This window comes from Bubalus bubalis, chromosome 23 (genome assembly GCF_019923935.1).
Source record: "Bubalus bubalis isolate 160015118507 breed Murrah chromosome 23, NDDB_SH_1, whole genome shotgun sequence".
Classification (NCBI taxonomy): Eukaryota; Metazoa; Chordata; class Mammalia; order Artiodactyla; family Bovidae; genus Bubalus; species Bubalus bubalis.
Genome location: NC_059179.1, coordinates 15,041,356 through 15,062,618, shown reverse-complemented (window position 1 = coordinate 15,062,618; position 21,263 = coordinate 15,041,356). Strand labels below are relative to the sequence as shown.

At 41.0% G+C, this 21,263-nt stretch overlaps 1 protein-coding gene and 1 non-coding gene across 6 annotated transcripts in view; one reads left to right on the top strand and one right to left on the bottom strand.

Moving 5' to 3' along the window:
* Window positions 1-21,263, top strand: part of MYOF (myoferlin) — a 177,675-nt gene that overhangs the window by 83,391 nt on the left and 73,021 nt on the right. For all 5 annotated transcript variants that reach the window (XM_044935128.2, XM_044935129.2, XM_025274124.3 and 2 more), the window contains exons 14-19: window positions 2,449-2,517; window positions 2,610-2,653; window positions 5,032-5,114; window positions 8,087-8,125; window positions 10,131-10,255; window positions 12,993-13,109. In XM_044935128.2, coding sequence (XP_044791063.2) covers window positions 2,449-2,517; window positions 2,610-2,653; window positions 5,032-5,114; window positions 8,087-8,125; window positions 10,131-10,255; window positions 12,993-13,109 — 477 coding nt within the window. The remainder of the gene's footprint in view (window positions 1-2,448; window positions 2,518-2,609; window positions 2,654-5,031; window positions 5,115-8,086; window positions 8,126-10,130; window positions 10,256-12,992; window positions 13,110-21,263) is intronic.
* Window positions 15,485-15,557, bottom strand: TRNAE-UUC. Its single transcript has one exon. It is a non-coding gene; the product is annotated as a tRNA-Glu (tRNA).

Here is a 21,263-nt window from a genome sequence, read left to right as displayed (position 1 = left end):
TATTTAAACCACCGTGCTTTCTTTGACTGATTTCCTGCTTATTCTTTTTTAAGTAGCCCCCTGATGAGCTGGGCACTGTGCAGGAATGCAGATTATCAGACTCTGAGCATGTCAGACATCTTAGAGGTTTATTTTGGAGTGGAAAGTATGCCGGACTCAGGTTAGAAAGACGTGGTCTTTTCTAAGAGTAGAAATGATTCTCAGGCCCCAGCATTATCTTACTCCTAGGCAAAGTCCCTAACCAGCAACAGTGATCCCTGGTCAATGTGGCAAGAGTTCCCACCCTCTGAAATCTAACGCCTGGCGATCTGAAGTGGAGCTGATGTAATAACAACAGAAAAAAGTGCACAATAAATGTCATGCACTTGAATCATCCTGAGGCCCCCTCCATCCCCCGTCCATGGGAAAATTGTCTTTTACAAAACTGGTCCCTGGTGCCAAAAAGATTAGGGACCGCTGTGTAGAGGAGAGCCTCCAGTACCCCGGTGCCCATTTCTATCATATTTATTACCCCCACACCCACCCCCATGTTCCAATGAGCTGCAGAAACTGGAGAGTCTGGCAGGGGAACCCCTCTCAGTCCTCTGATGAGAGCTGAGGGACTCTTGGTGTAGGAACACCTGTAACTACCACTTTTACCTACGAAGATGGTCAAAGGTTGTAGAGTGGGGTTCCATAGTAGAATAACGGTGTACCACAGTCCGTCCTAGGCTGAGGAAGTAGCATTTACTACATACTGGAACCATGTGTATGTGAAAGTGAGGTTTGGCAACAAACACACAGGGTTGTGTCCCAGGAGAGTCAGTGGGAGATGGCAGAAAAAGTCTCAGTTCTGGAGCTAAACGAGGCCAGATTTAAATTCAGACTTCACCTCACTCCATAGCAAGTGAAGTCAAATTCTTTAACCTCTGAGTCTCAATTTCCTGAATTATATATGAGGATAAGGATAATCTCATAGGATTGTTGAAAGAGTTAATTAATTTAGGGAGTAAACAGCGGGAGCCTGCTAAGTATCAGATACTGTCCCTCACGTTGGAGATGGAGAAGTGAGTGGAACAGTCTTTACTCTCATGGAGCTTACTGTGTGAGAGAAGGGACAACAACAAGCAAGCAAATAAAAAGTTGCGTAATTTCAGTTAGTGCTGAGTACTAAGCAGAAAATAAAGCAGGGGACAAGAAGTGATGGGTGCAGGGTGTTTGGAGGGGTTTCCAGTTAGTTTATCAAGTGGGATATCTTGGAGGAAGTGACATTTGAACAGAGGCCTGGAAAATGCAGAGATATTGGTAGGGGAGGGCTTCCAGGCAGAAGGAAGAGCAGATGTAAAGACCCCAGGGAGGAGATACGTTCACATTGGATGAATGCCAACATGGCTGGGGTGGAGCAAGCAAGGGATGAGCTCAGAGAGATAAGGTGAGGTGGGCAGGCAGGGCTTTATCAGGCAGAGGATGAATCAGGACTTAGTATCTTAAGTATGCCTGGGAACTGACTGAAGATGCTACATGGGGAATGACATGAAAGTGAGGAGGCAGGAGAGGAAGTGGGGATCCAGATGGGACCCAACCACAGGCATCTGGGGCAAGATCAGATGAAAATAGGGATGCCAGCATTTTCTGATGGATTGGATGAGGCACGTGAAGGAAAGAGAGGGGTTGTGACTGACTCTGGTTCAAATCTGAACACCCTTGTGAACAGCAATGGAAAGATAGCAGCTAGTTTGGGGAGCAGGGAGAAGGGCTGGTGGGCAGGATCAAAAGATATGTTTGGACATTTTAGTTAAGAGATGTGTATCAGACAGTATGTAGCAAGTGTCCACCTGCCAACGCAGGAGACCCGGGTTCGATCCCTAAGTTGTGAAGATCCCCTGGAGAAGGAAACAGCAACACACTGCAGTTTTCTTGGCTGGGAAATCCCATGGACAGAGGAGCCTGGAGGGCTACAATCTGTGGGGTTGCAAAAGAGCTGGGTACCACTTAACAACTAAAGAACAAGGGCTCACTAAATAGCAACTGTTGCATCATTACACGAATCCAATATTAAAATTTGGCAATTAGAAACTAGCTCTTAGTGCATAGAAGAAGCAAAGATCAGTATACTAAATCCATGTCCTATTTTACCAAATTGTTATTAAGAAAACTTTAATGAGGTTACCAAGTCTATGGGCTTCCCTGGTGGCTCAGCTGGTAAAGAATCTGCCTGCAATGTGCAGGACCTGGGTTCAGTTCCTGGGTTGGGAAGATCCCCTGGATAAGGGAACGGCTACCCACTTCAGTATTCTAGCCTGGAGAATTCCATGGACTGTATATTCCATGGGGTCGCAAAGAGTCAGACACGACTGAGTGACCAAGTCTATAACATAAGTATGCTAGAATCATAATCCACTATGCATATATTATAAACTTTCCAAAATTAGAAATTTGAATACCTGCTCTGTTTTGATGATTTTACAGGTTTGCACAAATATAATTGAGAAAAATGCAAACCCTGAGTGGAATCAAGTCGTTAATCTTCAGATCAAGGTTTGGCTTTCTTTTCTTTTAGAAAAAAGTAATGATACTCTAGTAGGTACTGAATAAGTTGAGAAATAACTACTTTTTTTCTCTTTTAACAGTTTCCTTCAGTGTGTGAAAAAATAAAACTGACAATATATGACTGGTGAGTTAAAAAAGACTTGTGTCTAATTGCAAATTGGAGAAGTAAATATTTGGATTTGAAGAAATTTTACTTTAGATGGTCTAACCCTTACTTTTCAGGACATTTGCTTTTCTTCCAGACAGAAGTGGTACACTGCTTCTGGACTCAGGTGTTTTCTTTAATAACAGTAGCTGTTGCAGAAAACCTTTGGATATCTTGGTTGAACTGCTCATGAACAAAAGGAAGGAAAAATGATCTGAATATACCCCAAGATAAGAAATTAAGGCTTTAAATACTATTAGGCTGTCCAATATAGACTTCAGAAATGGAGTAAACTATTTCTAGGGATGAATTAATCAAAACATTGAGAGCTGTTCTCTGTCATTGTTAGAAGGGAAATTGGACAGAGCTTCCTGTGTGATTGAATGCAAAGAAAATTTGTTGAAAGTTTCTGATGGACTTTATACTAGACCAACATCCTAGCAATGAGCAGCCATAATGAGGCGATTCTTGGGTGTATTCTAGTTGGATGGGGCATTCAGTTGGCAGTGCTTAGCTCCCCGAGAGTAGAAAAGATACATAGTGTCGTCACTGGTGCTGACATCATCAGTGTTTGTTGTGATGTCAGCCGCTTGTTCTGAGCACTACTAGCGGCAGGTGCTGGCCTCTTGCCTTCCCTACACTATTCCATTTACTCTTTAGAGGAACCCTATGGAATGGAGACTATTATTAGTTCATTTTGCAGATGAAGACTGAGGCTCAGAGAGGTCAGGTGACTTGGCCACAGTCACTCAGAGACTCAGTTGGGTTCCCAACCTGTCTGGCCCTGATTTTTCCTTTGGCTAAATGTATTTGACTTCCATGTTAGTTCCCTCTTGTCACTATGGTAACAGGACACTTTGGGAGGAGGGGAGAAGGCTTTATTTTGTTCAGTAACCACAGCATAGTTCATGGAGGTCCATGAAGGGGCCTGAGGACAAAATGCCCCTTCCGATGAGTGTGAGCTTGTTTTAAGTCACTTGGACCCTCGGTTGACACCCCAAAGGTGCTCCAGGGGCCTCCAGAACTCTCTGGAGTGTGAGTTTGGGCCCTGTATAGCTTATATGACCACTCGGGCCTGCTGATGCCACAGTGAGAGGATCGCTGGCTGAGTCATCCTAGAGTCCCCCATGGTCACGGCAGATGTGGGTTTTTCCCTGATCTAGTCGGCCCTCTCCAAAGCAATGGTAGATCCAGATGTGCAGAGAGACCCTGTTTAACTGGGGACTCCTTGGATCCAGATCTTTCGTTATATACCCTATAGGTGTTTGCACAACTGAGGGAAAGCTAAGGATTCTTGAAATGTAGTCTAGACCCTTCTGGATGGACTGAGAGGATGCAAGCTCCACACTTGTGGCTTAATAACCCCCAAATAATTTTTTTCCTCATGTATACTGTTGTTAATTAGTCACTTTCTGTAACCTAATTTTATTAAACCATATAATATATAACATAGTATTGCTATAATATATAATAATATACTATAGTATAATCTTTTCTCAAAATACTAAGTCAAACTTTCCTCCCTCCTGTGGAGTTCTAAACTTCAGAGTGAGTATGACACTAGATGGAATAAAGAGAAGAAATTAAACAGAAGATGTTATTAATATAAACCTGTTTGTTACACTTACTGTGTGCCCAGCTAGAGACCACTTCACGGGTTAGGCTCACAAACTCTCTACGATACAGACAGATACACAAAGTTGCATGTACTTACAGTGAGCAAACATCCAACAACATAGATAAGATTTAGGTTATAGACAAGCAGATGAAGTCACACAGTAGATAATCAAGAAATATTTGAATTGAATTGAAAGGGAATTTTTTCCCCTATGAGGGACCCTTAGAAAAGCCTGTTGTAATTTTTCAACCATCATAGTAATCAGATACACACACTTATTCTGTGTAGTGAGATTTTTATGACCCTCACCATGTTATGTGCCTATAACTGACCCCTTCACTTCATGACCACAGTACTGAGTGTGACCATAGGCAAATTCCTGGGCCTCTGTAAAAAACTGTTTCTAGCTGAAATTAGTTGTCCGGTTAGATCAACATTTCTCAGAGGGTTGTTGGAGGACCATCTGTGTAAGAATCAGTTGGGATATATACTTGTTATAAATGCAAACTCTTGTTCTTCATCTCGGCTTTCATTGAGTCAAAGCTTCAATAGGAAATTAGAGGTGGTGTGGGGTGGGGGCCAGGGGAGCAGTGGTGGTTTCCAGGTGATTTTAAAGGGCAGTGACGCCTGAGGCCCGCTGGACAGGGTGATTTCTGAGATCTAGGTCTTTTCCAGAACTATTGTTGAAACAAAGATCTGTCTTCATAGGTGGAGGTCTTAACCTGTTCTTTTAACACAGGGACCGTCTTACCAAAAATGATGTTGTTGGAACAACGTATCTGCACCTCTCTAAAATTGCTGCCTCTGGTGGGGAAGTGGAAGGTGAGTCACACAGGGAGCAGGGATGGGACAGGGCAGAGAACTTCTGGAGAGGGAATGAACTGGATACCACCTGGCAACAGACCTGGTTTCTTAAAAGCCAAATGTGATGAGTCTAGTGAACCATTTCAGTGATGTTTTGATGATGATCAGCAAAATAATAGATTAGTAATTAATAATTGGGGTAACTATCAATTATTCGTGGAGAAGGAAATGGCAACCCATTCCAGTATTCTTGCCTGGAGAGTCCCCATGGACAGAGGAGCCTGGTGGGCTGCAGTCCATGGGGTCACAAGGAGTTGGACACAATGAGTGACTAAGACAAGACATCAATTATTTGAGTTTAAGAATTTTAACTTTCTTATTTCAATCCAAAAACTTTCCCAGTAGGTGTTTTACAGATTTTTGAGTGTCAATATAGAGAGCACCTTTTTTTTTCCCAAGTGGCATTGACATCAGTCCACCCATGTATATAATAATATTCCTTGGCAGGAGTGAGGTCAGATGACATTTGAACCATGTAATCTCCACTCTAGATATTGTGTATTTTGTTTTCATACATTTTATGCTAACAAGCATTGATAACCAATATACTTTTCTTTTTGTTGTTTTATGTATTGAGAACTAATTGCCTATACCTGGTATTCTAGTTCTGTGCATATGTGTGAAACTGTAATAGGGAATGAAGGAATAAATTAAGATGATCAGAAAAATTTAGTGTTAACCCATTACTATCATCAGCAGCTTATTGGTCGTTACTAAAATAAAAATAACAAAAATTCCTATAATTATCACTTGATTAAACACATTGAATAAAATGAGAAAATTTGAGGAAAATTTTTGTTTTAGAAAACTTAAGATTTCTCTCATCCTCATCTTGTTTAAGAGAGGACTTTACATTCTTAGTTACTCAGTCGTGTCCAACTCTTTGCGACCCCATGGACTGTAGCCCACCAGACTCCTCTGTCCATGGGGATTCTCCAGGCAAGAATATTGGAGTGAGTTGCCATGCCCTTCTCCTCCAGGGGATCGTCCTGACCCAGGGATCGAACCCAGGTTTCCTGCACTATAGGTTTTTTAAAAAGATACTGTAAGCCAAGAAATAGATAATATGAATAAGAATCTGAAATATAATAGAGACTTGGTGAAAAAGATATAGATTTTCTTTCTCAAGAAGAAGAATAAGGCATTAGAAATTCTGAGAGAGATAAAGAGTTGAACCAAGAAGATAATAGTCCAAATATAAAGTCAGGTATAGCATTATTTTAAGCAACTGGTAGAAGGTGAGACAGAGAGTCCATCTAAGCATTGTCTGCTAAGTGGCATAGGGGACCATGTTGCTGGACCTGTACAAAAGAAATGCAATTACAATTCTTCTTTTCTCTGCAGAGAATACTTATGTGGTTGTTATAATGTGAGCACTATTAATTGTTTCTAAAATATTTTTGTTAAACTTGTAGTCAAAGCTCTAAAAAGAAGGTAAATATCACCTCTTACAATGTAAAAGTACAGGAGATAGAGCTTAGAAGTGAAAAGAAGTGGAAGGTGGGAGAGGGTGGGCATGCTATTAACTTCTTATCAAGTGAAGGATCCAGATGAGTGGATAAAGAAACTCTGGTGCATATACACAATGGAATATTACTCAACCATATAAAGGAACGCATTCGAGTCAGTTCTAATGAGGTGGATGAACCTAGAGCCTATGATACAGAGTAAAGTAAGTCAGAAAGAGAAAAATATCATATATTAACGCATATGTATGGAATCTAGAAAGATGGTACAGATGAACCTATGTACAGAGCAGCAGTGGAGATGCAGACATTGAGAGCAGACTTGTGGACACAGTGCGAGAAAGAGAGGGAGGGATGAACTGAAAGAATGCCGTTGAAACATATACATTACTAAAAAAAAAAAAAAAAAAAGAAAGAAACATATACATTACTATACGTAAAACAGACAGTGGGAATTTTCTGTTGACGCAGGGAGCTCAAACCTGGTGCTCTGTGACAACCTAGAGGGGTGGGATGGGGTAGGAGATGGGAGGGAGGTTCAGGAAGGAGGGGACATGTGTTTACTTATGGCCGATTCATGTTGATGTATGGCAGAAACTAACATGATATTGTTAAAGCAATTATCCTCCAATTAAAAATTTTTTTAAAGGTTAGATTAAATCATTGGGTAGATAAAAACTGGTTAAAGATTAGATGGAATTTATTGGTCAAAGGCAACCAATAGAGTAATTAAAATCATGCTATAAACTCTATGGGAGGAAGCGTAAAAATCACTTTAACTCATTTATCATTAGCAGGAAGTCATTAAATATCACCTAAAAATAATTATCCAAGAAATAATGGAATAAACATTTGTCTTAGTGGTATGATGGTAATATCCAGAAGAACTACAAATGAATTGTTACAAGCAGTGCCAGGCTCTGTCTCTGAGGCCTTCTTTCACTGCAGGCCCTACAAGACAGTCTATGATAGGGTCTCAGAGTAACAGTGAGCAGTAGCCATTCCCTGCAAAGAAACCGGATACTGTATCGGCAACTATAGGCCTTTGTTTACACAGCCTTCTACTAAATTAACTTGGGTTGTCTGGTCTTAGTCCTAGCTAAGTCAGAGACGGGACACGTAAATGTTTTATTAAAATTATGGAATGTTGGTAACTTCCCCAGGCCTCCTTTGATGGTGGGAAGCTGGCTCTCAGATGCTTCACTGCTTTGGGGCTGGTGAGGTTGGGCTATTTCCTGTGTGGCCGTGCTACTGGGTGTCAGAGTCTCGAGCCATTTTGTATTTAACTGCTGGTGATATTTGTATAAATGACAAAAGGGTCATGTGATTTGAGTCTGGATTTGGGATTTTCCTGGTGTTGCTAAACCGCTTACCTATTGTTGGATTTGATTAACTTTTTCAATGTCTCTTTTATAATGCCTGTGTTTCTCTTATTGTTTAACCAATGGTATTTTTACTACGTAGATTTCTCATCCTCGGGATCTGGGGCTGCATCGTATACAGGTTTATGCTTTGTAATTTTGCTATCTTCTAGATCTTTCTGTTTATTATTATCTTATTAAGAACTTATCAACTGCTTTAGCACTTTTTTTTTACTTACATTTTATTGTCTTAAATATAGTTGTGTTAGAGTAACAATTTTTGTATTACTGTTGTATGGTTGTCCTGCAAAGCTGAGTTTAAGCAAATGGCCTAACTGGGCTTTGCTACGTGCCTCATGTTTTCACCTAGATATATACCCTCCTGGCTTCACTGTAAATAATTGTATAACATTTTTTTTTCCCACTTTGTACCTTGAAGAGTCATCTTCCAACTCTGTGGGATCACAGCATGCCCTTGGTTTGCACAGCATTTGCCATTCTTTGCAAGTTTGCTCAGTGTGCTCACACTTGATCTTACTACCCTCTTACAGCAGATGTTGTTTCCCTAATAGATGAAGACTTTGTGATTTAGAGAAATTTGCCTTCTTTCAAAAAAAAAAAAAAAACCATGATACTCCCTGCCATTCTAACCACCCAAGGTTGTAGTGAGAGGGGAAAAAAGGATTGCATGTAAGAAAGCTTGCAAACTGAAAAATTAAGGTATTATCATCTGCCTTTATTATTATTGGCACAATGCCTTATTATTGTTTGTTTATAAAAATCCAACTTCATTATCTTATAGTCATACTTCATATGACTGTTAAGTGGTCTTTAGGTATGTAACAAACATGGCAGATTTGATCATACTTCATTCAACCAATCAAAAAATATTTATGTGGTAGTACTCCAAGCTAGAACTAGGACTAAGAGTTTAAGGATTCAGAATAAAACACATTTGATTCTTACCCACCCACCAAAGGAATTTATAGTGTAGTCACAGACAGAGCAGCTATTTAAAGTTTAAAAATGGAAATATAAAGTGACAACTTAATAGAAGTCCAAAATGCAAAAGAGCCTCAAAAAGGTGAAAAAGATTGCTAACTACAAGTGTATACAGTTTGCTCAACTGTTTATGAGTAGATACTCCGCTCACCTACTACTTGACATTTATCCTTCTGCCTTAGTTTTAAACATAGAGTTGGAAAGGGCCATAGAGTTGATCCGGTCAACCTCTCATCCAGAGAGGAAGAGTTTTGACTATATCCTGAAAGATAAAATACAACTCTTGGCCTTAATATTTCCTCTGCTCCCAATGCAATCTGTCCCATTGTGTGAGACTACTAATCATAGAAAGATCATCCTTACACTGAGTGAACCAAAGTTGGCCTCCTTGTAGCTCCCAGTAGGGGTCCTTCCCCTGCTTATTGGAAGCAAGTCCATCCCTCTTCCATGTGGGAGCCGTTCGGATGGCTGAAGGCAGCTCTGGTGTTTCCCTGTCTTCACCTGCAGGCTCTCTGACTCCACTATTTCTTTCATTGCCTGCAGTGCCCTTCATCGGGGAGTAGTCCTGCTGAGACGAGGTAGCAGAAATAAGAAGCATATTGGATCCTCATCAGGGATAGAATGTCATGAATGGAAATTTCACATTGCTTATGAATATCATACGGCCATAACCATAGGCAGACAGTTCACTATTATATATAAAAATTTTAAATGTCTTGTATTTTTAAAATCATCTGCCAGATTTATACTAACTACTTGAGACTAAATGATATTTTGGAGGAACAAATAAAATTAATCTGATAGTCATTTAAATGACTTCCCGAAACAATATACACTACCCCAGTTGTCAGTGACATGCTTGCTACAATTGCCAATTATAAACTTGCAAAAAATGTGAAGATCAACTTCTTTCATTTGAATAGTATCATCTTTATGTTTACCTGAACTATCCCCTCAATGTTTTTTATTTGTGTTTTATAGTGATAAGAGAAATATGGCAAGTCTCACAAGCGTTTACAATTTGCGTTAATACAACTAACACAAAAAAGAGGAAAACTGTCTCACCCAGCTAACTAATAACTAATATTTATTTCAACAGAATGGTGTTAAAAGCCTAAAATACTAATGATGATGTTATCTCTCAGCGAATACAGGAGAAACAGAGGTGGGCTTTGTTCCAACTTTTGGACCTTGTTATCTGAACCTTTATGGAAGCCCCCGAGAGTACACGGGATTCCCAGATCCCTATGATGAGCTAAATTCTGGAAAGGTTAGTTCTTCAATTAAGGTGTGTTATTAATGAGCACTGATTCTAAATTCCTTTTTCTAATGGTTATCATTAAGTCTCATATTTAGGAGACCTCCCTACCCTCAGAGGCCCACCAGATGACCAGTAGGGTGTTTTTTGTGGTTGTTTCTTGGTTTTGTTTTCTATTTTTTGGCCTCTTGACACATGGGATCTTAGTTCCCTGACTAGCGATCGAACCTGTGTCCCCTGCAGTAGAAACAAGATGTCTTAACAGATGGACCACCAGGGAAGTCCCTGATTAAGTGTTGAAGGATGGAAATCTCATGTTCCTCAAGTCTTAGAATGCAGGGTAGGAAAGGATCCTGAGGTCATCTCACATGGCAGTTGCAAATGCATAGCATGGCCTTAGGAAGGAAGCATCACTACGATCAAAGCTAGTGGAGGTGATGGAATTCCAGTTGAGCTATTTCAAATCCTAAAAGATGATGCTGTGAAAGTGCTGCACTCAATATGTCAGCAAATTTGGAAAACTCAGCAGTGGCCACAGGACTGGTAAAGGTCAGTTTTCATTCCAATCACTAAGAAAGGCAATGCCAAAGAATGCTCAAACTGCTGCACAAAAATATTCATCTCACATACTAGTAAAGTAATGCTCAAAATTCTTCAAGTCAGGCTTCAGCAATACATGAACCATGAATTTCCAGATGTTCATGCTGGTTTTAGAAAAGGCAGAGGAACCAGATCAAATTGCCAACATTCTCTAGATCATCGAAAAAGCAAAGAGAGTTCTAGAAAAACATCTATTTCTGCTTTATTGACTATGCCAAAGTCTTTGACTGTGTGGATCACAATAAACTGTGGAAAATTCTGAAAGAGATGGGACTACCAGACCACCTGACCTGCCTCTTGAGAAACCTGTATGCAGGTCAGGAAGCAACAATTAGAACTGGACATGGAACAACAGACTGGTTACAGATAGGAAAAGGAGTACGTCGAGGCTGTATATTGTCACCCTGCTTATTTAATGTATATGCAGGGTACATCATGAGAAACGCTGGGCTGGAAGAAGCACAAGCTGGAATCAAGATTGCTGGGAGAAATATCAATAACCTCAGATATGCAGATGACACCACCTTTATGGCAGAAAGTGAAGAGGAACTAAAGAGCCTCTTGATGAAAATGAAAGAGGAGAGAGAAAAAGTTGGCTTAAAGTTCAACATTCAGAAAACGAAGATCATGGCATCCGGTCCCATCACTTCATGGCAAATAGATGGGGAAACAGTGTCAGACTTTATTTTGGGGGGCTCCAAAATCATTGCAGATGGTGATTGCCGCCATGAAATTAAAAGATGCTTACTCCTTGGAAGAAAAGTTATGACCAACCTAGACAGCATATTAAAAAGCAGAGACATTACTTTGTCAACAAAGGTCTGTCTAGTCAAGGCTATGGTTTTTCCAGTTGTCATGTATGGATGTGATAGTTGGACGATAAAGAAAGCTGAGTGCCGAAGAATTGATGCTTTTGAACTGTGGTGTTGGAGAAGACTCTTGAGAGTCCCTTGGACTGCAAGGAGATCCAACCAGTCCATCCTAAAAGAGATCAGTCCTGGGTGTTCATTGGAAGGACTGATGTTGAAGCTTAAACTCCAATACTTTGGCCATCTGATGCGGAGAGCTGACTCATTTGAAAAGACCCTATGTTGGGAAAGATTGAGGGCAGGAGGAGAAGGGGATGACAGAGGATGAGATGGTTGGATGGCATCACTGACTCAGTGGACATGGGTTTGGGTAAACTCCAGGAGCTGTTGATGGACAGGGAGGCCTGACATGCTGTGGTTCATGGGGTCGCAAAGAGTCGGACACGACTGAGCAACTGAACTGAGCATGGCCATTCCCCCTTCCTAGACTTAGGGCAGATGTCTGTAATCAATGTTGGCTCTTTCCTAAAAGCAAAAGTGCTATCTCAGAATTCTGTTGAATGCCATATTCTAGGAATTTGCTGAAAGATTGAAAGTGACATGCTTGATATTGCTATCCCTTATGTTATCCAACCTCTTCATTTTCTAGATGAAGACATGGAGGCCCAGAGGTGGGAGGTGGTCTTTCCACCACATTAGAAGCCCAAGTACTGTCTTTTAGTTAGCTGCCAAAGCCCAAGAAGGGAACTAGGGTAGAGAGAAAGCCCTGGGGGGTGAAGGTGGGGCTAGAGGGCTGGCAGTGGAGGTGGAAGCCTTCCCTTCCTCTACAGAGGGTTCTGCTGCTAACACTGCTGAGTATGTTGGAAGGAGCATCCGCAATTCATCCTCACACTCCACCACACCCAGAACATCTTCCTCTTTTATTTCCTGGCTCCTCTGAGACTTGCCCTGATTGCCAACATGGCTGCCTCCCTATTCTGAGAAAAGGAGCCAAGTTAATGCAGACAAATGCAAACCTGAAGTAGAGTGAGGGAGATTTCAAGCCCCTTCCACTCCCACCTCAGCCCCTGGGAACCCCTTCCAGATCTAAGCATGGCTTGAAAGCCTCTGACCCCAGCCATGACTAAAATCCCTTTTAGCCCTGACTACCCTGGCTCTCTCTGGGATCCTTCCTGAAGTCATTGGTTCTTCTCTCAGATAACAAAGACCAGCTGAGAGAGTTACTGACTGGTTCATTTTGGGAAGGAGAAATTTGAAGTTGTAGCTAGGTTAGCCCGCTAGAGAGAGCTTTTGATTGTTGTTCATGCCTGGAAAAATAATCCTGCACTGTTGCCTTTCAGGGGGAAGGAGTTGCCTACAGAGGCAGAATCTTGGTTGAATTAAGCACTTTACTTGAAAAGACACCACCAGATAAAAAGCTCGAGTCCATTTCGCATGATGACCTGCTGGTTGTTGAGGTAAATGTTGGTGTGTGTATAGCATGTGGTATGGAAAGGATATTGCAGAGAGTGGGTGGTGGAGGGCTAGTGTTGGCGTGCCTTAGTCATCGGGTCTGAAGGGGACGTCCAGGGACTGGAGGGTCAGCTGTGGCAGAGGGGGAGAGACGGGAGTCATAGCAAGAGCCCCTCAACACCCTCCTGGTCTTGTCTATCACAGCCTATGGGGGTGATGAGACTTGCTTTATCTTAGAGATGTTAATACCCTGCTGAAAGCTGGCAAATGCAGTGATACCCCCTAAACAGAATGGCTTGTGTGCTAATTGGGCTTGGGTGTGCCATGGGGACGTGGCCACAAGAGCCATTCCAGATGGTATAGCAGCCATTAAAAGTCACTTCCATCTTCAGAAGTAACTGTCATATCTCAGGCTTCATAGCATGTGAGGCCATGATTATATTAATGCCCACATTACAGTAGACATTGAGCCCCCAGTCCTTCTCAAAGACAGGAAGTCTTCCAAGCTCACCTTTTCAGCTCTTATATTTTTCCTTTTTTCTTTAAAAAAATTTTTTTTATTGAAGTATGTTTGATTTACAGTGCTGTGTTGGTTTCAGGTGTCTAGCACAGGGATTCAGTTATATATATTCTTTTTCAGGTTATTTTCCCTTATAGGTTATTATAAAAATATTGAGTATAGTTCCCTGTGCTATACAATAGGTACTTGTTTTTTTAATATTTATTTATTTCGGTGGCTGTGCTGGGCCTTAGTTGCAGCATGCAGGTTCTTTTAGTTATGGTATGTGGGATCTTTATTTGCAATATGTGGGATCTAGTTTCCTGGCGAGGGATGAAACCAAGTCCTGTACATTAGGAGCGCAGAGTCTTAGCAACTGGACCACTAGGGAAGTAGCCAGTCCTTATTTCTTTTTCTTTCTATAAATCAGCTCCTTCCCCAGTATGGAGACACTTATGTATAACACCCATGATTCACAAGACACAGAGCCACAGATGTGATTTTTTTTTTCGTAGTAAATTCAAATAGTGTAATTAATTCAAGGCAATAAATACAAAAGAACATTCTCAACATGAAACAATTAAATGGTCAAATTTTCCTTGTAAACTAATTGACATGTGCAGTACAGATTTGTTAGCATGTGTGATGGATAGCTCATTGTTAAATTAACCCTGTCTCTGTTACTCACTGAATTGTTTCTAGTACATTCTATACCATTATTATGACTGTTGCTGGTTTTTTTTTCTTTTTTTTTTTGATAAATCATGGTAATCTACTTTTTTGGTTTTGAACTTTAAAAATATCATCTAACATATAACATTTTGGAAGTTTAAGATGTACAGTGTGCTGATTTGATGCATTTAGTGCCACCTGTGAAGCCCATACATTCAGTATGAATACCACCTTACTGTTAGCGAACACTTCTCTCATGTCATAGAACTATCATATTTTGTGGTAAGAACATATAAGATCTAGTCTCTTAGCAACGTTGAAGTATATAATGTAGTATTATTGACTATGATTACAATGCTGTGCATTAGATCTCCAGAACTTACTCATCTTCTAAATGCAGCTCTGTACCCTTTGACCAACATCTCCTCAATTCTCCCAGCCCCTAGTAACGACCATTCTACTCTCTGCTTCTATGAGTTCAGCATTTTTAGATTCTACATGTATGTGATATCACACAGTATCTGTCTTTCTCAATCTATCTCACTTAGCATATTGCCCTCAAGGTTCATCCGTGTTGTTAGGCAAATAGAGAATTTTCTTCCTTCTTGTGCCTGAGTAACACTCCATTATGTGCGTGTGTGTGTGTAGATACATACATATATATATGCCATCTCTTCTCCAATTATTTCTAAGACTCATGGGTGGGTCAGTACATGTTCTAGAAATCTGAATTGTTTCTCAGAGCAGCCAGCTCATTGATGCCCACCCTCCCCCGCCTCAGGCCTGTCTCTGCTGGGTTCCACCACCCATTCCCTGATGGCTCAGATGGTAAAGGATCTGCCTCCATTGCAGGAGACCTGGATTTAATTAAATAGTAATTTAATTATTATTAAATAAATAATGATAATTAAACAATAATTTAATTAGTATTAAATAATAAGGGACTAACACTTAAGACACACACCACCCCATCCAACCCCCTCCCCAGCTCACAAAATTTTTTATAAAATTTTATAAATAAATAAAATATTACATAAATGTAATAAAAATAAAAATGACCTACATGAACCCAAATCCCCAAAATATTTAAAACTCCCAAATTATGGGAGTTTGTTTCATGCCCAGTCACCTGAGTTTTGTTTTTGCTTTTTTTAGATTTTTATTTATTTATTTATTTTTGGTTATACCTTGAGGAATGCAGGATCTTAGTTCCCTGCCCAGGGATTAAACCTGGGTCCCCTGAAGTGAAAGTGCAGAGTCTTAACCACTGGACTACCAGGGAAGTCCCCCAAATCCCAACAATATTAAAAAGCAGGAGAGGAGCTGAGATTCCAAGGATACACTCACTCTTCAAGCTACCAGGAGTCCAGAAAAAGAGTGAGATGAGCAGATCTGTGCAATTGCTGGGAGGATCCTTTCATGACAGTGGTCAGCCTGGAATGTAATCATGACCTTTGTCACACCTAAAAAGATCTTGTGATTCGTTTACAAGTAATGAAACTTTCTGGTAGAGTTGAAGAGGCTTCAACAAAAGGGCAACTTGATTCCTGTGAAATAAGCGTTATTCACTCAGTTGTGTCCAGCTCTTTGCGACCCCATGGATTATAGCCCACCAGGCTCCTCTGTCCATGGAATTCTGTAGGCAAGAATACTGGATGGGTTGCCATTTCCTTCTCCAGGGGAACTTTCTGATTCAGGGATCAAACCCGGGCCTCCTGCATTGCAGGTAGATTCTTTACTGTCTGAGCTACCAGGGAAGCCCTGAAATAATATAATATATATTTGTCTCTGGTTCCTGACACAGAACTCCTAAAACTTTTGTGATTTTCTAAGTGATAAGAGCACTTGTAAGCATCTTTTGTTCTCATATTTGGTCTTTGATTCCTGACATAGAGTTCCTAAATCTCTTGGCTGAGCTACCAGGGAAGCCCTGAAATAATATAATATATATTTGTCTCTGGTTCCTGACATAGAACTCCTAAAACCTTTGTGATTTTCTAAGTGATAAGAGCACTTGTGAGCATCTTTTGTTCTCATATTTGGTCTTTGATTCCTGACATAGAGTTCCTAAATCTCTTGGCTTTCCTGGGTGATAAAGTCTTTTGTTCTAATGAGGTGACTTGGTGGGCTCCTGAATGGGGGCTGCTCACCAAGCCATCATTAATAGCTTGGAACTTTCAGCCTGACCCCTCCACATCTTTCAGAGAGGGGCTAGAAATTGGGTTAATTTTTGATCATGCCTATAGTATGAAGCCTCCATAAAATCCCCAGAGTACAGGGTTCGGGGATTTTATGGAGGGGTACATGGGTTGATGAACTCATGGAAGTGCTGGGAGAGTGGTGTGTTCAAAGAGAGCTCCTTCCCACAAACCTTGCCCTGTGCATCTCTTCCATCTTGATGTTCCTCTGCATCATTTATCGTATCCTTTTATACTAACCCATATACAGTAAGTGGGCTTCCCTGGTGGCTCAGATGGGAAAAAATCCACCTGTAGTGCAGAAGACCTGGGTTCGATCCCTGGGTTGGAAAGATCTGGAGGAGGGCATGGCAACCCACTCCAGTATTCTTGCCTGGAGAATCCCCATGGACAGAGGAGCCTGGCAGGCTACATTCCATGGGGTCACAAAGAGTCGGACATGACTGAGTGACAGAGCACACAGCACGTATACAGTAAGTAAACTGTTTTCCTGACCTGCCCCAGCAAATTAATCTAACCCAAAGAGGGGATTATGGGAACCTCCAGTTTGTAGTTGATAGGTCAAAAGCACAGAGGAAGTGGATGGGGGTAGTGTTGTGGGACTGAGCCTTATACCCTGTGAGATCTGATACTATTTCCAAGTGGAGAGAGTCAGGATTGAGTTAAACTTTAGGATACCCACCTAGAGTTGGTCTTCCCAGGTGGCACTAGTGATAAAGAACCCGTCTACCAATGCGGGAGATGTAAGAGCTGTGGGTTCAATCCCTGGGTCAGGAAGATCCCCTGGAGGAGGGTATGGCAATCCACTCCTGTATTCTTGCTTGGAGAATCCCAGGGACAGAGCAGCCTGGCAGGCTATAGTACACAGGATCACAAAGAGCCAGACATGACTGAAGTGATTTAGTGCAGAGATGCGCATCTGGCATCAGAAGTATTAACTGTGTGATTGTAGTGTGAGTGAAGGAGACACACAGGAGGAAGCGTGAGTTTCTCCTATTCAGTTGCCAAAAATCCCGGTTCCCATCTTTCTAGAGCAGAAGCTGACGTGGTGCTCCAGATGGGCTTGGTCAAGAGACCCTACAAAGATAGGTAGGAGGATGTAGCCTGGGTATTTTCCTAGGCAATCAGGCAGGTCAAAGATCAGCTGTTGCATCCTCAGCCTTAGCTCTCCCATAGGTCTGGTTCACGTTAAGTGTCAATAAGTATTGCTTGAGTAAGTACGTTGAGATTCATCCATTAGCTCCTTTAGATCAAAGGTGGCAAGCTGTCAGTTTTCTTTGGCACAGCCTCCTTGTCTTTGTCCTTTAATGTCCCCTGTCCTTTAATGCCTCCTGGGCCCACAGCCACTTTTAAGAGCTTGTTAACTTTCTCCCTCTTATCAGGTATTCTGCTTGACAAAATCATCCCCTTCCCCAAATTTACTTCTAAAACTGTACCTTATACTTCTTGAGAGTCCCTTACATCCCTTGGAAAAGACCCTGATGCTGAGAAAGATTGAGGACAGGAGGAGAAGGGGACAACACAGGATCAGATGGTTGGATGTTCTCACCAACTCAATGAACGTGAGTTTGAGCAAACTCTAGGAGATAGTGAAGGACAGGAAAGTCTGGTATGCTGCAGTTCATGGGGTCATGAAGAGTCAGACAGGACTGGCTCTCACTGATCATGGAAAGCCTGAAGGCCCTGCAAAGTTAAACACCCATCAGGAGATAGTCAATAGACTATAATTTATGTTCTTCAACTTGCCCTGTTATAGGAGGTTTTTCCCCAAGGCTACTAAGGACAGGGAACAGAAGCTGAGGCGTACAGACTGGTCTAAACTGTTGCTGGTTACGTCTTACACCTCTTTGTGCTCTAAGAGCACAGGGGAAGTGGGAAAGGACTGGGGGAAGGAGAGAATTATTAGCTTCACTATTCCTCCAGGATCCCAGGGCTCTGGGCAGGTGAGCTGGTCTAGGCACCCCTCATGGACTCTGACTTGCACAGTGGCCCAGGAATCTTGCTCACAGTGAGAACCTGCTCTGTTAGGAGTTGTGATGGCCAGAAACCCCAGTTATTGTCACCTCCAGGGTGAGGATCCTATCAGGGTTCTGTAGGTGACTGTGAGTTCTGCACAGGAAAATCCAGAGAGAGCTAATGGAATCCTGGCCATGAGAGATGTGCAGGGCAGAGCCAGCTGGACCAGAGGTGGTGTCCCCACCTCTTTGCAGCACCTCCCCATATAACTTCTCTTTTCTCTGCAGTAACAAGTTATTGTTGTTCAGTTATATCCGACTCTTCATGACCCCATGGACTGCAGCACAACAGGCTTCCCTGTCCTTCACTATCTCCTTGAGTTTGCTCAAACTCATGTCCATTGAGTCAATGTTGCCATCCAACCATCTCCTCCTCTGTCATCCCCTTCTCCTCATGCCCTCAATCTTTCTCAGTATTAGTTTTTTCCAATGAGTCAGTTTTTTGCATCAGGTGGCCAAAGTATTGGAGCTTCAGCATCAGTCCTTCCAATGAATATTCAGGATTGATTTCCTTTAGGGTTGAGTTGACTGGATTGATCTCCTTACAGTCCAAGGGACTCTCAAGAGTCTTCTCCAACACCAAAGTTTGAAAGCATCAATTCTTCAGTGCTCAGCCTTCATTATGGTCCAAATCTCATATCCATACATGACTATGGGAAAAACCATAGCTTTGACTATATGGACCTTTGTTGGCAAAGTAATGTCTCTGCTTTTTAATATGCTGTTTAGGTTTGTCATAGCTTTTCTTCCAAGATGCAAGTGTCTTTTTTATTTCATGGCTGCAGTCACTGTCCACAGTGGTTTTGGAGCCTAAGAAAACAAAGTCTATCACTGTTTATATGTTTTTCCTGTCTATTTAAGCTAGAGCAGTAACAGGTGGCTCCAGCTTAAATACTGATCATTCTTTCTGGGCCCTGACCTAGGCCCCAAATTATGTCTCATATTTTTGTTCCTTCCCTTCTCTGATAGGATCCTAGATGGTTTACAAAGAACAAGTCATGCTGTATATATACAAGATCTGACTAATACAAATAACTTCCTACTTTTAATTTTCATGCAATTTAAACCAAACCTAGAATTTCCACAGCACTTTGGAACCATAGATTGCTCAGGGGACTTAGTTGTAGGTATTTAAGGAAACTCCTGACAAGTGACAAAAGTCTTCCAATCCCCTCTCTACCAAAGTGAAAGTGGACTAAGGTAAAGAAGCTTTTAAAGCATAAGCTCCAGAAGATGGGGCCCAGCTATAAGTATAATTTAAAGCTCTTCAGGTGTCTTTCAATATGTAGCTAAGGTTGCAAACCAGTGTTTTAGAAAGGCTTTCAGAAAAGTTTGAGACTCAGAGGGGTTTCTAATGAAATACTTTGGGATGTTTCAGTTATACCATGTCAAAAATTTCTTTAACCAAAATGGAGGTTTTGTAACAGTAGGATGTCCCAAGGGTTTTTTGTTTTGTTTTTTGAAAGTATAGTTGATTTATAATGTTGTCTAATTACCTATGTACAGCAAAGTGATTCATTTATACATATATTTATATACATTCTTTTTAAAAATATTATTTTCCATCATAGGATACTGAATATAATTCTCTGTGCTATACCATAGGACATATATTTATGCTGTTTATCCAGTCCATGTGTAATAGCTTACATCTGCTAACCTCCCATTCCGCCCCCAACCCTCTCCCCCTTGGTAACCACAGTCTATTCTCTATGTCCACGAGTCTGTGTTTTGTAGATAGGTTCATTTGTGTCCTATTTTACATTCCACATATAAGTGACATTATATAGTATTTATTTTTCTCTTTCTGACTTACTTTTCTCTATGACAGTCTGTAGGTTCATCCACATCTCTACAAATGACCCAATTTCATTCCTTTTCATGGCTGAGTAGTATTCCATTGTATGTGTGTACCGCATCTTCCTTATCCCATCTTCTGTTGATGGATGTTTAGGTTGTGTCCATGTCTTGACTATTGTGAATAGTGCTGCTATGAACACAGGGGGTGTGTGTATCTTTTTGAATTTGTTTTTTTTTCTGGATATCTGCCCAAGAGTGGGATTGCAGAATCATATGGTAATTCTATTTTTAGTTTTATAAGGAACCTCCATACTGTTTTCCATAGTGGCTGTACCAACTTAGATTCCCGCAAACAATGTAAGGGGGTCCATTTCTCCACATCCTCTCCAGCATTTGTTATTTGTAGAGTTTTTATTGATGGCCACTCTGACCAGTGTGAGGTGGTACCTCATTGCAGTTTTGATTTGCATTTCTCTAATAATTAATGATGGTGAGCATCTTTTCATGTTCTCATTGGCCAGTTGCATTTCTTTTTTTTTCTTCCATTTTTATTTCTTCTTTGGAGAAATGTCTAGGTCTTCTGCCCATTTTTCTATTGGGTTGTTTATTGTAGTCATGTTGTATGATATGTCTGTATATTTTGGAAATTAAGCCCTTATTGATTGCATCATTTGCAGATATTTTCTCCTATAGCTTATCTTTTTATTTTTCTGTTTTTATGGTTTCCTTTGCTGTGCAAAAGCTTTAAGTTTGATTAGGTCCCATTTGTTAATTTTTGTTGCCTTGGGAGACTGAAGGCATTGGTAAGAAAACACTGGTATGATTTATGTCAGAAAATGTTTTGCCTGTGATTTCTTCTAGTTTTATGGTGTTATGTCTTACATTTAAGTCTTTAAGCCATTTTAAGTTTCTTTTGTGTATGATGAGAGGGTGTGGTCCAGCTTTATCAATTTACATGCAGCTGTCCAGCTTTCC